The sequence below is a fragment of the Podarcis raffonei genome, chromosome 15 (genome assembly GCF_027172205.1).
Source record: "Podarcis raffonei isolate rPodRaf1 chromosome 15, rPodRaf1.pri, whole genome shotgun sequence".
Lineage (NCBI taxonomy): Eukaryota > Metazoa > Chordata > Lepidosauria > Squamata > Lacertidae > Podarcis > Podarcis raffonei.
Genome location: NC_070616.1, coordinates 13,601,947 through 13,620,153, shown reverse-complemented (window position 1 = coordinate 13,620,153; position 18,207 = coordinate 13,601,947). Strand labels below are relative to the sequence as shown.

The following is an 18,207-nucleotide window of genomic DNA, read 5'->3' as shown; positions in this document are numbered from 1 at the left end:
CGCAACGTCTGCCGATAGGACACAGGGTCCTAGACGCAACAGATTCTCGCGAGAGTTGCAAAAAAACCCCCATATTCCTTGCTCTGTTGTATTCGTAGGACATCAAAAGTAAATTTTATCGGTTTAAAATGTCAAAAGGATTAGGGTTTTTTTTAAAAAAAAAAAATTAGCTTCATCTCCATTCATCCCCTTCACCATTGCTCTACTCTCAGGATAGTTTAAAGGCCAAGGAAAAATAAACTGACATTCTCAAGAACTGATATGTATTCTGTATATTGGCTTTATGCCCCTTCGCTGTATCTGCACAGAAAAAATAATATAAGGTCTCAAACTTCAATTGTACTTTATTAGGGTTATTTCCCCCCCCCCTTTCTGCTACTGTGCAACTTCACGGAATAATTTAAATAATTTTTAGTGTTTACAGGTTATTATTAACACGAAGTTTTCTGTCTTTGTGTAAATGACACCCAGGGTTTAAATCAGCATTAACGTTTAAAAAGTCGGCCAATCGCTCTTTTAAAAGGATAAATGAAAATTTGGAAGTTACAGGTCTTTGAAATAAAGCCTTTGTGTATCCAGTGCTCGCCAGAGTCAGACTTAAACCAATCCAAATTAAGGGACATGAATTTACAGCGCATTCCCAATCAATGTATATGCAGAAATGAGTCCCACTGAATTCAGTGGGGCGTAACTTCCATGAAAATGGGGTTAGAATTGCATCCATTAATTTAAATGTATTTACTCTGAGTTTGCAACTCACTGTAGGTAGGTGTGTGTGGATGTGTGTAAGATTCTTCCACCAACGCCAAAATGTATTTTTGATTACTATATTAACACATATATAAAATGTGTAAAAATAGTTTTTTTAAAAAAATATATAAAAATGAATCAAATTCCCAGATAGGTACATAGCTTGCGAGGCAGTGTGTTAAGCATCGCGAGAAAACGCGAGAGGGGCTTAAACGGGGTGGGCGCGGCGAGCGTGGAAACGTAAAGGCCAAAGAGGCAAGAGACCGAGCTCTCGCGAGACAACGACGGCGAAGTCTCGCGGTGCCCTCGCTGCCTGGAGGTCGTTCCCGAAGGAGAAAGAAGCCGCCGACTCTTCCCACGCCGTTCGCAGCCGACGACCATGTTCTCCCGCCTTACCCGGCCCGCCTCCGCCGCGCTCCGCAGAGGGTTCGCCACCTCCTCCCAGGTAGTTGAAGCGGGGAGGCGACGGGGGCCCGCGAGGGTTACCTGACGGGGCGAGGCAGCGGCGGCAGAGAGTAGCCGTGGCTTGGGCCTGCTTGAATGAGATAGTGCGCATGCGTGTGTTCTGTGCTCGGCGCTGTGCAAGGCAGCCAGGTTTCGGTGGCGCTGCACCCCGCGTGGTTACAAGGGCTGGTCGGCTGTTACCACTTGATTATTTTTATTATCACTCTGCTGCATTTTAAGCCAAGGAGCTCGAGGTGGTGCACATGGTTCTCCTCCCTCTCCATTTCATCCTCACAACAACCTTGTGAGGTAGGTTAGGCTTGGAGGCAGTGACTGGCCTTCAAGGTCACCCAGAGAGCTTCCTGCAGGGACTGGACTCCCCCAGGTCTTTAACACCACACTGGCTCAGCGTTGGAGGTTATAGCTGACTTCATCTTTCCCCTCTGGGTTGGTTCATTCATTCAGTCACATACACTTGCAGATGAGAGAGAAACTTCCTAATGTTGAGTGGAGGTGTAATCCATTCATCTGCATATGCAGCTGATGCATTTTGCCTTAATAGGCATTTATTTGCTGCATCTCACAGTCATTGCAGCTTATATGCAAAATGCATTTGGCATATACAAACACAACTGAGCAGGTAACGCTTTCAGATTAAGAATTATACAAAGGTAAGATTCAGAGAGCACCATGGGTGCTCCTTATTTTAAATAGCAGCTGCTGGGAATTTTGCAGTCTTTGCTATTACTTGATTGTGTCTCTCCGCAAGGAGAAAAGTTGCATAAAAAACAGCTGTGTGTCCTGGATGAGACCATTATAATTAAAACATTTTTTCTTATTTTGGTCATCTCCTTGATAAATGTGGTAGTCTTCTTTATTCATTTTAAAATAATTTATTTTATTTATTCACACCAAGAGCCGGTGTGGTGTAGTGGTTAGAGTGTCAGACCAGGACCTGGGAGAGACCGGGGTTAAAATCTCCACAGCCATGACCTTGGGCCAGTCACTGCCTCTCGGCTTAACCTACCTTACAGACTTCTTGTGGGAATTAAATTGAGAAAGGGAGAACAATATATGACACCTCAAGCTCCTAGGAGAAAAAAGGTGGGATATAAATGCAATAAATAAATTTTACTTCCAGAAGGAATCTATGGTCTCTGACAAACATTGTTTGTTGACCAAAATGTTTTTTAACTGATCTGTCCAGTCTCTTGACTAAGGCTCTAGAAGTCTTTGTGAGTAAATTCTATGGGGAATTGAGGAATGTGCTTTTGGAGTGGGGGAAAAGAACTGCTTGTTAAAAGTCCACTGGAAGGATCTTCAGTAAATTGCTTAGTGTGACTAGCTGCCTATTAGCCCAGGAAGGTGTGAAAAGCCAGTTCAGATAAAGATTTGGGCTAATACTGTATTTTAAATCCCATTCAGATGGTAGGAATGGCATGACCCTTTTGCAGATGACTGAGCAGAGGCTAGATTGAAAAAGAGATGTGGAGGAACTTGTATTGGCAGTGCCAGAATGGCATGGGAAGACTCAAACTAGTGATGGAGGAGCACAAGTCAGGCTAGCATGGTTGGAAGGTTTGCTGAGGAAATGAGTCTCACATTCTTGGGGGTACAGGATGGAAGCAGCAAGACTTGGAGGTGTGTGTTGATGGAGGCGCAGGTTCCTGATGGCAAATGACCTTGTGGTCAATAAATAAAGTTTCATGGCATTGTCTGACCAGTTCCTTTTAGCTTGATGCGCCTCTCAGAATAACACAAGGACTCTCATCCTATTACTTTTTTTAGGCTTTGTTCCTCATTAGTGCTCTGCTTCTTGGTTGTTTGCCAGGAAAGCACTTCATTAACAAGTTCAAGCCTCGCATTTAATTTGTACAAATGTCTTGCGACATCCTTCATCCTGGCTACTTTACAGACCTTTTACCCTTCCTAGTCAGGGCCTTTTGCAACTCCCACCTATTAACGGTAACATTTCTGCTCATTTCTTTTCAGGGTTGGGGCTCTCCTGTTCTTGCACAATTGACGCTACTTCCCACTGGGGCAAGAACACTCCCTTCTGAATCATCTGTGTTCGCTGCAGAAAGCTTTGCAATATCAGTGGCCTCTGATTACATTAAATTCCTGTGCTTTGCAGAGGGAGGGAGGTGGGAGATACAATCTGTTACTCTTCAGTTCACTGCTGGCCTTCAACTTGCAGGGCTTTTGCTCGTGCCTGTAGCTTTTTGTCAACTTTCCCCTATTTGCTCTGCTTAATTCTATTTATTCAAAGATTTGTAGCCAGACTTTCATTATAAAATAGCAAGACAGTTAATAGGATAAAATCAGCGCAATAAACCAGTAAAAAACAAAGAAGCACAAATACTAGAGATGTCCAGAATTTTCAGTGGAACCGGTACTAAAAAAACTGCACAGGAGTGCTTCCTTGAATGTTTTGGCCAATTGGTGGAACGTTATTGTTGTGCTGCCCTGCTTGTGTCTTTAGGGGAGTCTTCTTTCTCCAACCTACTTCTGTCCAGGTGTTTTGGACTAAAACTCCCCGTCAGCCCCAGACATGGCATGATACAGGTCTAGGAGAGGCAGGAGCCAGATTGCAGCTGGTTCCAGGCACATGTCGTGGTGGTGGGATTGCTGCCTTGCTTCCCACAGATGTAGCCTGGTGGAACTGCTGTGGATGAAGGCAGTTCTATGTAGCAAAGAGCTGTGTTGCAGCTGGCTATATTTTACCCCTGTGGATGGGTCAGTGGCTAGAGCTGTGGAAAAGTCTAGCAACTCTTTGAACTCAAAGCTGTTTGACAAGAGAATGGACTTCCTATGAAGACGGTGGCTCTCCTTCATTGAAGGTTTTTTAAGCAGAGGTTGGTTGACCATCTGTCATGGATGCTTTAGTTGAGATTCCCGCATTGCTGGATTAGAAGATCCTCAGGGTCCCTTCCAACTCTACAATTATATGATTCTAATAGTTTTGCACAGCTGCATTTATCAAGATACATAAGCAGGAAGCTATCCTGGTTTGGCTGAGAATGTGGCATGGGGCTCAAGCTCATTAGAGGGGGAGGCTTCCTCAGCGTATTTTAACAGTAAATGGGACACTGTAAAATATTAGTATCTTAAGTGTCCTCTATTTGAAATGCTAGTCTAAACTCGTCGTCCATCCAGTCAGTCTGATCTGCGCCAGTGAGGGCCTAAGCTTCATTTCTGGGCAAACCCAAATATTCTAAAAACCTGGAGCCACTTTTTTGAATTATTTAACAAAAATTGTATACTGCTTAACTGAAAATTAAATCTCTCGGTGGTTTGCAAACAATATAAAATGCACATTAAAATTGTCAACCAAAATATTTAAAATACAAGTTTATAAAAAGCAAAATGAATAATATCAACAGTTTAAAATTGTATTCTAAGCTAAAATTATGGATTAAAATACACATCAGCTTTATGTGTCTGGTTGCCTTGCTCAAACTGAAATTCCCCCCTCCTGTCTTCTGGACTCTAGAAGTAATAGTGGAGAATGGGGGGGTTAAAGTATGTGCAGATCTTTGGAGGTGAAAAGCAATGACTGTGTCTCTTTAAGCATTTACTTTGGGCAGGGGAGAGGCTACATTCCCACGGGACAACCTATTGGGGAAGGACTGTGTGCCAACCCTTCTTTCTATTGCTCTCTGCTTTCTCTCCCCTTCATTTTTCCTTCCTTGCCTGCGCACACATACACACACAGACGCCAGGGGTGCAGGTTGCCCATCCTTGCTCTAACTAGCTTATTGTGACAAGAGCTTTTGTGGGTGCAGTGAGCTGGCTTGATGAGACAGGGCTTTCTGTTCACCAGACCATTCCACCTAAGGAATAAAATGTGTGACTTGGCAGGCAGCTTTATTCTGTTTCTTGTCAATTGTTAATACAAGCCCTGAGAAAGTTATCCAGTTTTTTAATCTGGCCTGTGAATCCTCTTGTCCCTGTTGACCTTGAAAAATCCTCCATTTTGAGTCTCAAAGCCCTGAGGTCAAAGTCAGAGTGCCTCCAAAGGCAGGGGGAGCAGTTCATCCAATATTATCAATGTTTTTCCTTTTCTTCCTCCTTGGGCTATTAGCCACCTGTAATGCAGGCATTGGGATCACCTTTGCTTGGTTCAGTAGTCTTGGCAGTTCCCTTCTTTCAAAACTGCACTGTCAGCGGCATCAGTCTGCCATGGAAGTAATTGGAGAACTTGGCAGTGGCTTAACTTCTCCTTGGCCAAAGGACAGAAGTCTCTCTTGGCTATCAGCAAAGCTATTTACAAGTCTCCTATGGTCCCTAATCAATTACTGCTAATATATAGTGGGGAATTCTTAAAGAAATGAAGGAGAAGGGTTTGGTGCTCACTTTCCAGCCAAGCCAGAGTCTGTCCTGAAAAAGTGGGGCTTAAGGAAGGATTTGATTTAGTGTGATTTAGTAAGCTGCAGAATTTTTTTTACAGAAACTCCTGTATAGGATATAGGGTGCTCTTTCAAATTTGAGATCTTTAGTTCCAGGAAGGTTACAAATTCTAACCAGAGAATACCAATTTCTTTGGCTATTGCCATAAACATATAAAGTAATTTGTATACTGATCTCTGGTGCATGTTCAAAAACTCTTCCTTGGATGGGGAAAATACTTAGACCTCTGGTGTTTGGGGCAACCGGGGTACTGTTTTGTGTTTCCAGAAGTGAGACAGGAACTGTTGGGTGATGAAGCAAGATTTGGACTTATGCTATATGGCAGCGTTTGCCAAGCTGGTACCCTCCAGAAGGTTTGCACTACAGCCAGCGCAGGGCATCCAGGCTGTCATGCAAACTTCAGATGTTCTTCATGTTATGATGAAGGATGTGATGTGACCATGTAAAGCTTTGGGAAGCTCTGCACAAGAGCATCACTTGACCACTTCTGGTTAGTGCCTAAGAATATTCCATTTTAAATCATTTTCTTCTCTTTGCTTGCTCTTAGAACAATGCTAAGGTGGCCGTGCTTGGTGCTTCTGGTGGGATTGGCCAACCTCTCTCTCTCCTACTGAAGAACAGCCCCTTAATCAGTCGTCTCAACCTCTATGATATTGCTCACACTCCTGGTGTAGCAGCTGACCTCAGCCACATCGAAACGAGAGCTGAAGTGAAAGGTATGAGTTGCCGGTTAAACTTCTGGCCTAGTGCTTTGTGTTCATATATAATTTGTGTGCTCCTAATCCACGACATTTATAGATGTAGTTGGTTGTAAGAACCCATAATGGATATGTGTTCCCCAGAACTAGAGTGAGCTGGGCCACTAGCCGAAGCTGACAAGGCGCTTCGTGCCACCTGAGCCTCAAGCAACATTGATGGATTCAGAAGTACCCCTATGCGGGTACATCCGTTCCAGGGAACCACCCACTAACCGTGTTTCATTCTTATCTGGAATCAGCTTCAGGTTATCCAGTCCATTGCTTTCTCTAAATGATTGTAATATTCATAACAGGAGCAGGGAACCTGTGGCCCACCAGATGTGGATTAACTTGAACTCCCAGTGCCATAGCCACTATGGCTAGTGGTCAGAAATTGATGGGACTTTGTAGTACAGCAGCAACTAGAGGATCCTGGGTTCCCACCTCTGATTCATAGCCAACCTCCCATCCATCCGGTCTAGGGAACCGCCCACTAACTGTGCCTCAGTCTTATCTGGATTGAGCTTCAGTTTGTTGGCTTTCATCCAGTCCATTACTGAAGCAAGACAACAGTCTAGCACATCCACCGCCACACCTGCTGATATAAAGGAGACGTAGAGCTGTGTGTCATCAGCGTATTGCCCAATGCAAGGAATACACACTTTAGATTCTCACCACCCAGCAAAACTGGACAGAGAGCCTGGAGGGGGAGAGAATTTCTATATACAGAAACTCCCCTTCTCCAACCCTCAAGTCTGCCCTGGTGCTGCACCCAGTACCCAGGTGAGCACAGCCAGGTGGGACCAAATATGGACTTTAGACTGAGAAATGTTCCCCACCCCTACACTAAACCATAGTTTAGCATTGCAAGAATGAGCTGCAGTGAGCCATTGGCTTGGGCACTTCTCTGGTGTGGCTGTAGAAAGGGATTAAGAAGCATTTGCTTCTGTTTTGGGTTGTGTCATCTTGCTGCTTATTGTGTCATCCAAAGGCAGACAAATGTGGTAGATCTAATCTATCCCCACAAGGTTTTTCAGAGCTTTGCACACAGAGTCAAATTGTTTGCAGAATGGGCTGGTTGCTGTGCTGAAAAAACTAGAAAAGTCTTGGGCTACCTACCACTACAGGCTTCCTATAAATGTACTTGCCCAGTGGAAAAGTGTGTGTGAGGTCTTGGAAAAGTTCCTGTTCTTCTCTGCTTTGGAAAAGGTGGAGATGCTTGTCATAATTGCGGTTGGACAAAGGGTATTCAGGCTGGTGATGTGGCATCAGTGTGATTTGTGTTTATTGCAAAGGCATATCTGTGTGCTAAAGTGCAAACCCATGAATGCTCTGGAGTGTAGAACAAGGGAGAGCAGGGTGGTTCCTTTTTTGTGTTGTGGCTGTTAGCAGAGTTGAAGCTTTGGCCTCATCCTTCCATTTCCCACCGTGATCGTTGGTGGGAGGTGGAACTACAGTGACAGAGAATCTCTACTTATCTATCTCTCCTGATCTACCTCTGCCCTCTTATTACTGGAGGACATTGTAAGAAATGCAAGTTTGTGTGTGTGCGGCTGCAGTGGCTATGAATCTCTTCATGAGTTCCTCTTTCGCTGTTGGAAAGTTGCCTAGAGAGAAACACATTCCCATTTGCAGTATCCCACACTGTGAATTGAGCAAGCAGCAAAGGGTGGCCCTTTGTTTGTCCTCCACAGTAACCCTATCTCTGTGTTGAGAAGGACAAAGCTTCAGTCACACTCAACTGCAGGTTTAATTAAAAATAATATAAAGCTTATTGAGACGCTTCTATTGGTTGGTGCTTGAGCTTGCTCAGCTCAGAGCTCTGTGTGTAGATTCCCCCCCCCACCCCCGTTTGAATATGCCTTCCCAATTTGAGTAAGTGAGCTTGGCTAGCTAGTTTGCTTGACATGCTATCTGCTGCTCCTGCTCCATGAAGCTCTTAATCTGCCTATATTTGTGCCCCATTGAGGATCAGTGCATAGTGCTGTTAATAAAGCCATAAACGGTTTGGAACCCACTTACCTGAAGAGGCATCTTGGCCTGCCCGTGTCTTAAGATGAAGGTTAAGACATTTTTATTTATCCAGATATTTTAATTTGTGTAATCTTCAGGGTGAATATTTCAATGTTGATTCCTGATGTTAGTGTGCGTTGTCTTAAGTTTTAATTATAAATGATGTGTTGGGTTTTAGTTAATGTATTGTCTATATTGGCAAAATCTGTTTAGATGAAGGGTGGTATAGAAATGTGGTAAGTATTAACTGGAAGCTGCAAGGTGCTGCATCTTGATGCAATGGAATAGTGCTTCAGGATGCTACTTTTAAAATATACAATAGAAAAAATTAGGTTCACCAACAGCAAATTCCTAAGCACCGCTCATGTCGTGGTCTAAATGTGCCTTCAGTTCCTGCACACACACATAATTCAGCATGTTGAGTTCATCTGGATGAATGATCTGCCAATAGAAAAGTGTAAATGCAGCTCTATCTTTTTTTTTCCACTTCAGGTTACCTAGGACCTGAGCAGTTGCCAGAGTCTCTGAAGGGCTGCGAAGTTGTTGTTATTCCAGCTGGTGTTCCTAGAAAGCCGGGTAAGTCTTTTAATCTACGGAAATTCTAAAGGAATGCCAAGTCATGTGGGATTGTTGGGTGAGCGCACCTGGCATCTCCCGGTGCCCCTGTTGAGGCACTCAACTTTGTGCCTGAGAAATAGGTATAGTATTCCGGGACAACTCGTACCTCTGCCTCCCCTTGTAGGCCAATGATCAAAACAGTTCATGCTTGAGCTTCTATTAGACTCAAAGGGCTGTGCATAAGTCTTCTCTTGGTGGCTCTTCAGTGAAGCTGGAATAAAGCGCTTGACACCTTGTATTTTATTTTTATTTATTGTGTACTATTATTTATATCCTGCTTTCTGAGGCAGCTTACGGGAAACATTAAACTGCATTTTTAGAAACCACAGTAAACAATGTCAGCATGCATAGACCGTAACTGGGAGTCTTCCCACAGGGCAGTTGGCAGCAGAATGGCCTGAGGAGAAAGCTCAGCAAACTTAAAATAACTTGTAATATTTTACTCCCTCTCTATTCTCCAGGCTTCTTGCCATAGGAAGGCCCATAGCTCAGTGGTAGAGCACCTACTTTGACTGCAGAAGGGCCATTGTTCAATCCTTGGCATATCTAGGACTAGGAGAGATCGATGCCTGAAACTCTAGAAACCACTAGTCAAGGTGTAGATAACACTGAGCTAGACTGACCTTTGGTTCAGCTCTCTGTGTAAGGCAGTTTCCTATGTCCCCATAATTTGCTGCCTTGTCCAACATTTGCTGACTTGAATTCCTTCCTGCAGACCTTCAGTGCTTCTAATCCCCACAGTCCAAGAATGTTTGGGGGGAGGAGAGAGGTAGGCTGGAGCCCTTTTAGGCAGTGCAAAGTCCGTTTTTTCTTGAAATACCCACTGGTTGTGCCTCCTGCCACTGTCTCCATCTGACACTTGAGAACTTGGCTCATGGGCTACCCAGTGCTGCAGGCATCCACAGACACACTTGCCAACTTCTGGCAACCATGCCTTTTAATTTAAATTTGTCAAGAGCTCCTGCCCTCTTCTTAAACCAGAGGGCGAAATCAGCGTGAGGCCTTGGGGAGAGACCCTGCTCTTTTGTCAGCTTTGGGGGAGGCATTCTTTGTTTGGCATTCAAAGTGGTTCAGTGCAATGCAGCTGAATCCTGAAATTCAACTCAGCTTGCACAATTACACTGGGCCTCAGAGGTACTTGGAGCACTCAGTGTGAGGTTGCCACCAGGGGCGTTATTCCTCCCTCCACTCTGGAGGGGATCAGGAAGAGCCGAAATTTTCGCTGCCTGCTGCTGCCAGAGGGGGTGCTTCAGCCTACTCTGTTCCATGCTGGCAACCAGAGATGGTTGAAGTGCAGTGGGGTTGCAGACAAGGGAGGCACCTGCCTTTTCCTGGGGCATGTATGTCGACAGCACAGGTGGAGCCTCTTTTTCAGCCCAGGGACTGCATTCCCTCATGGGCAGCCTTCTGCCAGTCAGTGATGGGCAGGGCAATGGATATACAACTCTTGCTTTGGTGTGGTAGACTACATTCCAGCCAAGCAAAAGTCTCCACATCTCTCCATTGCCCTTCTAGGCAAGTAAGAGGCATTAGCACAGTTCAAAGGCACTCATGGTGGGTGTGTAGCAGGGGCAGAGAGGCATGGCCTAGGGAGTGCCCTGAGGCCCAGAGAGATATGGAGGGCCGCATTCATCCCAAAGACCCCCAGGTCCTCTGCCTCTGGTGTGTAGTGCCCAGCTGGGGACTTACCTATGAGTGTACCTATGATGTGATTTCTCTTCATCTGAGTGGGGGTTAGATAGATACTGGAATGCAGCTAATAAGTTTCTCCACTGTGCTCTGTAGGCATGACCCGCGATGACCTTTTCAACACGAATGCCACCATTGTTGCTAACCTGGCAGCTGCTTGTGCCCAGCACTGCCCTGAAGCCATGATCTGTGTGATCGCAAATCCGGTAAGCAAATTCCAGCCTCCCTTTGCCTGTGAGTAAAGGAGTGTAGTGTGTCTGACAGTAGCCGGATTGGGAAACAGGTGTGTGCCTTTTTCTCCCTTCTCCCCTGATATAGAGGGAGCTTTTGTGCATTTGAAGGGGCAAAGAATTTTTCTTTTTGCTTTCAGGTCAATTCTACCATCCCAATTACTTCTGAGGTCTTTAAGAAGCATGGGGTATACAACCCCAACAAAATTTTCGGCGTCACAACACTGGACATTGTCCGAGCAAACACTTTTGTGGCTGAACTGAAGGTATGTTGTTGCAGTCTGGGCTCACATTTGGCATTCAGGACTCCATTAATGTCCTTAGGTCTCACTGTAGCATAAGGATTTGTGGTGATGGGACTTCCCCAGATTCCTGTCTGTGGTACAGGCCCAGTTAGAAAATGAATTTTTGGCTCTGTCCTTTCATAAGCCCAAGTCCTTGAGCTGCCTCCACCCCGGCCAGAAATGGCTCTACTGTAGAAAAGGTACCTGGATTTTAATTTTCTTAAGCCAGTGTTTAATGCTACAAACTGAGTGCAGATTTGGGACTTGTCTTCCAGCATGTTGATAATCTAAACAAGGGACTGTGAACAGAATCCTGGTTCAGAAAGTAGCAGCTGCAGGAGGAAGTAGCCAGTCGAGAGGGCAAATCATATTGCACCTAAGCAGGGGCAGCCAATGTGGTGCCCTCTGGATATTGTTGAACAACAGCTGGATTCCTTGTGCCCTTTAATCTTTCCTCTGCAACTACAGAGGGCTGAATCAAACCTATAAAAATTACAAGCTGCCATACGCAGCAGTCTGTTGACTGGGTGGCAGACACCCTGCCGTGGGTGACACATTAGCTGTTACTTGGGTGGCTTGGTGTTCAACAGCCTGGTTGCTGCCTCAAGGTCTGCCAGGATGATCAACGCCCTAACCTCCGTAGACTCTGTGGGTCCTGTTCTCTGCCTGTCCAGTCACAAAGCAGAAGGCAGCTTGACGTTTCAACACCCTGTGATCTCTTTGCCAGCTAGGCACACTTTGTGAAAGACATGGAAGGCCTATTGTACTTGGCCAAAGAAAAACTGATCTCTGGCCAGCTGCTGTCCACTGAAACAGAACAGCATGTCCTCCCTTCACCTTGGCATAAGGTTGCAGGGATAATAAATAGAAATCCCATGATGTGGTTTTAATCTACTCCTTTGCACTTCGGCTGCAGGCCAAAACATTTCCAGATCTATCTTCCGCATATTATTAGCCCGCTCTTGGGGTTGGGAAGAAGCGGTGGCCGAAGAACCTCTGAGCGCAGTTCAGTTGCACAGATTGTGGGTTCAAGTGCTCAGCTGTATTTCCAGAAATCAGGCCTCTCAAATCTGTGCTCATTGCTCTTTTGCAGCCAGGGCACTTTAAATACCTGCTTTTTCTCAAGGTTGCAGTGTTGGGTTACCTTGATGTTTCCGTTCTGCCCCCACCTGCAGTTCATTTGCATTTTGCAAATTAAATTGAATATCTCTATACCTTACAAAGGTTTTTACCTTTTACCACTTCTTTTTGGAAAGGGAAGATAGGCATGGGAATTAGGAGAGACAGAATGGCAGAGGTGCTAGAGTCTCACTTCTTATCACACCCTGGAAGGCCCCAAGTCTTAACTGGACATTTCCCACTAATTTAACTCCTCCACCCCACCCCAACCCCCCAATCATAAAATGAAAGTTGGGATCTTGGGAATATTGGTTCGGTATCATCGCAATCCATCTGCAGGTGCAAAGAGCATGCACATATCTTTAAAAAAAATTTTTTTTAAAAGAAAAGTAAGTTCCATCATGCAAAAGTACATAATACATTTATTTTGGGGATTGGTGCCCAGAACCTTCCTTTCAATTCAACAGTTCAGTTTTACACTTTAATAATAACAACAACAACATGCATCAGATCATTTCCAGATTGGAAGTAGATGTACCAATCTTTGGTTGTGTTCACACCATATATGTAAAGCACCGTGATACCACTTTAAGCCAGCATGACCTCCCCCAAGGAATCCTGACAGATGTAGTTTTTTAATGGTGCTGACTGTTGTTAGGAGGCTCCCTATTTCTCTTCTCAGACTACAATTCCCAGAGTTCCATTGGAAGAGGACGGGCTTTTAAACCACTGGGAAGTTTAGCTCTGTGAGGGGAATAGGAGTTTCCATAACAATTCTCGTCAACCTCAAAAAAGCCCTACAGCTCCCAGAAATCTTTGAGGGAAGCCATGGTGGTCATAGTGCTTTAAATGTATGGTGTTATCGTGGCCTTTATCAGTCCTTAAACTGATACCAGCCTGTCTGGCTACCAGCCCATCGGTAGGCACAAGTTTAAAGGGCTGGTGTACTTGCAATATGGTTGGGTCTGCTGGCCTTTTAAGTTCATATGATTGCTGCTAATTGTAGCAGAGACAGTGTGCCAATTCCTTCTTCTCAATGAGCCCATCCAGCTTGCTGCAGATGTTGACTACAGATTCTTGCTGAAACCTGCCTTTCTTCCACAGGGCTTGGATCCAGCTCGTGTAAACGTTCCTGTGATCGGCGGCCATGCAGGAAAGACTATCATCCCTCTGATTTCTCAGGTCTGTGTTAGAGTCCTAACTGTTCCAGAGTTTCATGATAGCTCTGGAAAAGTTGCCTGTGTGTGTATATGTGAGGAAAGTGTCTGTTATCGGAAGTATATTTGCAGAGCCTTCCAGGAGAGTTTGGCTATGAATGGGAAGAGAAAGGCTTATGTGACTAATTGGAAAGAGAGACTGAAAGCCCTACAGTCTCATCTTAGAGCATGCGATAGTGAGTTCAGAGGGGGCTTGCACAGGAGGCAGTGATGGCTACTTGGATGGCTTTAAAAGAGAATTGGATAAATTCATGGAGGAGAGGGCTATTGATGGCTACTAGCCTTGATGACTATGCTTTGCCTCCACAGTTGGAGGCCGCCATGCTTCTGAATAGCAGTTTCTGGAAACCACAGGAAGGGGAGAGTGCTCTTGCGCTTGGATCCTGCTTGCTGGTTTCCCAGCTGTTTGGCCACACTGAGAACAGGGTGCTAGACTAGCTGGACCTTTGGTGTGCTCCAGCAGGCTCTTTTGTTCTTGCACTTTAAAATTCTCCTGATCGACTGATGACAAAATTCTGTGTGGGGAGTTCAGTGACGCAGTTGATGCCAGAAGCTTGAAGTCAGTGGCTGTCAGCTGATAGGCACTTCCTTCAGGCTCTACTTCCTGCAAGGGTTGGGTGTGCTACTGATTTCCCCATGGGGACAAGTGAGTGTGATTTGGAGGAAACACCCTTGTGGGCCAGATAGGAATCTCTGTCAAGCCTCATTCAACCTGCAGGCTAAAAATTCCCCACCCATGTTGTTGTATCCAGCCAACTTGGGAGTCAACCCATTGATACCGGCAAACCTGAGTTATGTTATTTAATTTCAGTGGGTCTCCTCTGAATGTGACACATGTTGGATACAACCCTTAATCTTATAAGTGCTTCAGCAGGGTACATGTAACACTCGTTAAAATAATTTTAATAAAATAAACAAAACTTAATATATGACTCATACATGGCTGAATCATAAATCTATTCCTCCCCCTCTTACAGTGTACGCCCAAAGTAGATTTCCCTCAGGACCAGTTGACAGCCCTTACTGGAAGGATTCAGGAGGCTGGGACTGAGGTTGTCAAGGCAAAAGCAGGTGCAGGTAGGTTGACTCATGGGAACGTTCCACCTCTGGATTCCCATGTAGTATCCTTAAGTGGGGCAGTGTTACCAGCGGAGCTTAGTGAGTTATCTGCTGCAGACTTCCCCCTTGTGCCCCTTCCTCACCAGGTGTTTTGCCGGCGCTTCTTGTCCAGTTGGACTGACCTCTCTCCCAGCCCAGCAACCACAAAGGAAGCAGGTGAAAATGCTCCAGCTGAGGCGAGAGTGTTGAGCTTCCCTTCAGCTCTGCATTCCCAGAATAGCTGGCAGCTGGGAGTGTTCTTTGTGGCGGGGCCAGTGGGAGCAAGGTCCCTACAGTTTCTTTCTCTGACCAGTGGATAGAGTTTAGGCTGGTCCGCCCCACCAGCCGCCTTCATATTCTTCCTGAGAGACAAAGTGGTGCAGTGACCCGGAAGTGTCTGCGGACAGCGCTGGCCCCTGGCCTCTTAAGTGAGATGGGCGCACAACCCCAGAGTCTGTCAAGACTGGCCCGTACGGGCAGGGGTACCTTTACCTTTACCTATGTTGTTCAGCTGATGAGTTCATCTCCCATTGCTGCAGATGAATTCATTATTTTGCAATCTTTAAAGCGGGGGTGGGTAACCTGTGGTCCTCCAGGTGTTATCAGACTGTAACACCCCCCCCCAAAAAAATAATCCGTGGCTATTGACCATACTGCTGGGAGTTGGGAGTCCAGCCACATCTAGACAAGGGCCACAGATGTTTTTCTGCTTTCTCTTAAAGCAACCCTGTTACGTGAGGGAGTATTACTGTCCTTGTATTGCAGACCGGGGTACCCAATGTGGTGCCGTCCAGATGTTGTTAGACTCTCAACTCCCATCAACCCCACCCAATGCGGTCAGTGGTTGGGGCTGGTAGGCATTAGGAGTAAAAAAATGATATCTAGAGGGCACCATGTCAGCTGTTACAGATGGGCAGCTGAGGCTGAGAGAGAATAGCTGGTCCATAGCAAAAGTGAGATTCAAATGCAGGACCCCTTGATTATTAGCTCATGTTGTTAGCTAGTAGGCTGCACCAGCATACATCTTTTGAGGCATGCTGTGTGCTGGGAAGCTTTTGCTGTATTCCTTTTGGGGAAACAGTTGGCCTGTGGGGGGCAGGATTCACCACTGGAACATTTCCCACATCACTCCGGATGATGGCTTCAGAATTGTGCTGGCACGTTAGGTAGGTAGACCCCTTGTCTGTGTTCCTCCACGCTGTTGAATCTTTTCCCATTTCCCCCAACAGGATCAGCCACGCTCTCTATGGCTTATGCTGGTGCCCGGTTTGTTTTCTCCGTCCTGGATGCGATGAATGGGAAGGAGGGGGTCATCGAGTGCTCTTTCGTCCGGTCAGAGGAAACCGAGTGCCCATATTTCTCCACGCCACTGCTGTTTGGGGTACGGAGCTGTGGTGACACTTGTGTCTATTTGCATATATGTGTAGACCACCTTCCAACCACTTGATTCTCGAATTCTGCCTCATCTTTTTCACCCATTTTTTTCAGGCATATGCCTGTCACTGGCATTGCATTGGAGAAGCCTTCGTCTCAGGCTCATAAACCTAAAAAGACAAGATACCCAAACTGGAGGAAGGGGGAGTGGAAGGAAAAAGGGTAGAGGAGGGAAATAACTTTGACAATGCCAGAAGGAAGCAGTGGGTTGTGAACAGGCATTGAAATCCCTCTGGGGCCAGGCTGGGTGACCTTGCTTGGACAGAGAGAGCAGAGTTCATGGCAAGGGTTTTATGCCAGGCAGATTTTGCAAAGGAGTTCTTCAGCATTACCCGGCCCTACGTAGTTTAGGGAAGCCTTCTCCAACCTCCATGTGTTTTTCTTGCTAGGGCTGATGGGAGTTGTCATCATAGTGTTTTAAACGTGGTGTGAATGTGGCCTTTGTAACAGAGACTTTTCCAGCTAAAGCAACATTTGTTTCTCTAGCGTCTGCTTCATTGTGCTAATCTCCCCACCCCTCACTTCCCCCTTCCTTCCCTTTTAGAAAAACGGCATTGAGAAGAACCTAGGCATTGGCAAGATTTCTCCTTTTGAAGAGAAGATGGTGGCAGAGGCGGTTTCGGAGCTGAAAGCTTCCATCAAGAAAGGGGAAGAATTTGCCAAGAGCATGAAGTGAAGATCTGTTGATGACAAAAGAAGAGAACTGCAGCCCCCTTAATTTATTTTAAGGTGCATCATGTCACTTTAAAGGCACCCGGAGCAAAGCATTGAGTTCTGCTTCCAGGCCTTGATGTTAGCCCTGCCCTATAAATCTGTTGATTGGAATTCCGTTCCACAATTAAAAAACAACCTGTTTATTTTTCCCCAATGTGTTCCCTGGGTGTAACCAGTGTGTGGTGATCTGAGTGTGTGTGTGTGCATGTGTTCACATGCATGTGTTTGTGTCTATCTGGGCCTGTTCCCTAAAAGAGGCACTCCAAGATCAGTGCTTTGAGACTCGAGAGCTTTTCCACAAGGAAGTTTTGGGGTCGTAGTAGGGTTATCCCCACATACCTCTTTGGGCAGATGTTGAGGTGGTTGGTGGGTTTGTTTTTGTGTAAGCAGATTGTTATGCTTTCAGCCCTGTGGTGGAGACATATGGCCCATCTGATGTTTCTGCCCATACTCCTCTTGATGGGAATCAGGTTCCCCGTGCCTGATAGAGCAGTACATAGCCTCCACCAACATTTCTCTAATGAAAATAGAGACGTCACATTCAATAACGATAATCTTACTATTTATACCTCACATACCTTACTAGGTTGCCCCAGCCACTCTGGGCAGATTCCAACATGTATAAAAACAATAATAAAACATTAAACATTAAAAAAACTTCCTTAAACAGAATTGTCTTCAGACGGCTCGAGGGTCAGAAAACTCCATAGCCTCCAACATTTCTCCAATGAAAATAGGGACATTCTAAGGAAAAGTGGGACATTCCGGGAACAAATCAGAAACTGGGATGTCTTCTCAAAATTATGGACATCCCTGGAAAATAGGGACACTTGGAGGGTCTGGCAGTTTGTTGTACAGGGTAAAGGTAGAAAGGCTGGATGTTTGAATACTTAACACATGGAACATGTCTGACAAGATAGCAAAACACTTTCCCTTCTGGGCTCATGTATATTCAAGGAGTTTTACTGGAGGGGGCAGGGTCTGTAAAGTTGTGACCACCAGCAGCTTGGAGGGGACTAGTCTGCAAATACTTCCTCCAGCACCCTGAATCTGTTGGTTCTGCCTGTAGGTGTCATGCTGTCCCTGGAATGCAGATTCTTTCCCTGCTTGTTTTATATGGTGGTTGAAATTCGGCAGTGAGATACTAAGACCTTCGTCACTTCATAAAGCCACTGCGATACCAATTTATAATACATTCTGAGGTTTATAGAATTGTAGAGTTGGAAGGAGACCCTGAGGGTCATCTAGTCCAACCTCCAGTGCAGGAATCTCAACTAGATCATACATGTGAGATGGCCATCCAACCTCTGCTTAAAAACCTCCAAGGAAGGAGAGTCTGTTCTGCTGTCAGAAAGCTCTTCCTGATGGTTGGAATCTCTCTGTAGCTTGAAGCCATTGGTTCAGGTCCTACCCTCCGGAGCAGGAGAAAACAAGCTTGCTATATCTTCCA

At 45.6% G+C, this 18,207-nt stretch overlaps 1 protein-coding gene across 1 annotated transcript; it reads left to right on the top strand.

The window, feature by feature from the left end:
- The first annotated feature begins 1,018 nt into the window (after nucleotides 1–1,018).
- Nucleotides 1,019–16,906, top strand: MDH2 (malate dehydrogenase 2). The gene is made up of 9 exons (XM_053366946.1): nucleotides 1,019–1,195; nucleotides 6,152–6,320; nucleotides 8,847–8,930; nucleotides 10,758–10,867; nucleotides 11,032–11,157; nucleotides 13,399–13,476; nucleotides 14,489–14,588; nucleotides 15,839–15,990; nucleotides 16,588–16,906. The coding sequence occupies exons 1-9, from the start codon at nucleotides 1,130–1,132 to the stop codon at nucleotides 16,717–16,719; spliced, it is 1,017 nt and encodes a 338-aa protein (XP_053222921.1). The 5' UTR covers nucleotides 1,019–1,129; the 3' UTR covers nucleotides 16,720–16,906.
- Nucleotides 16,907–18,207: the final 1,301 nt, after the last annotated feature.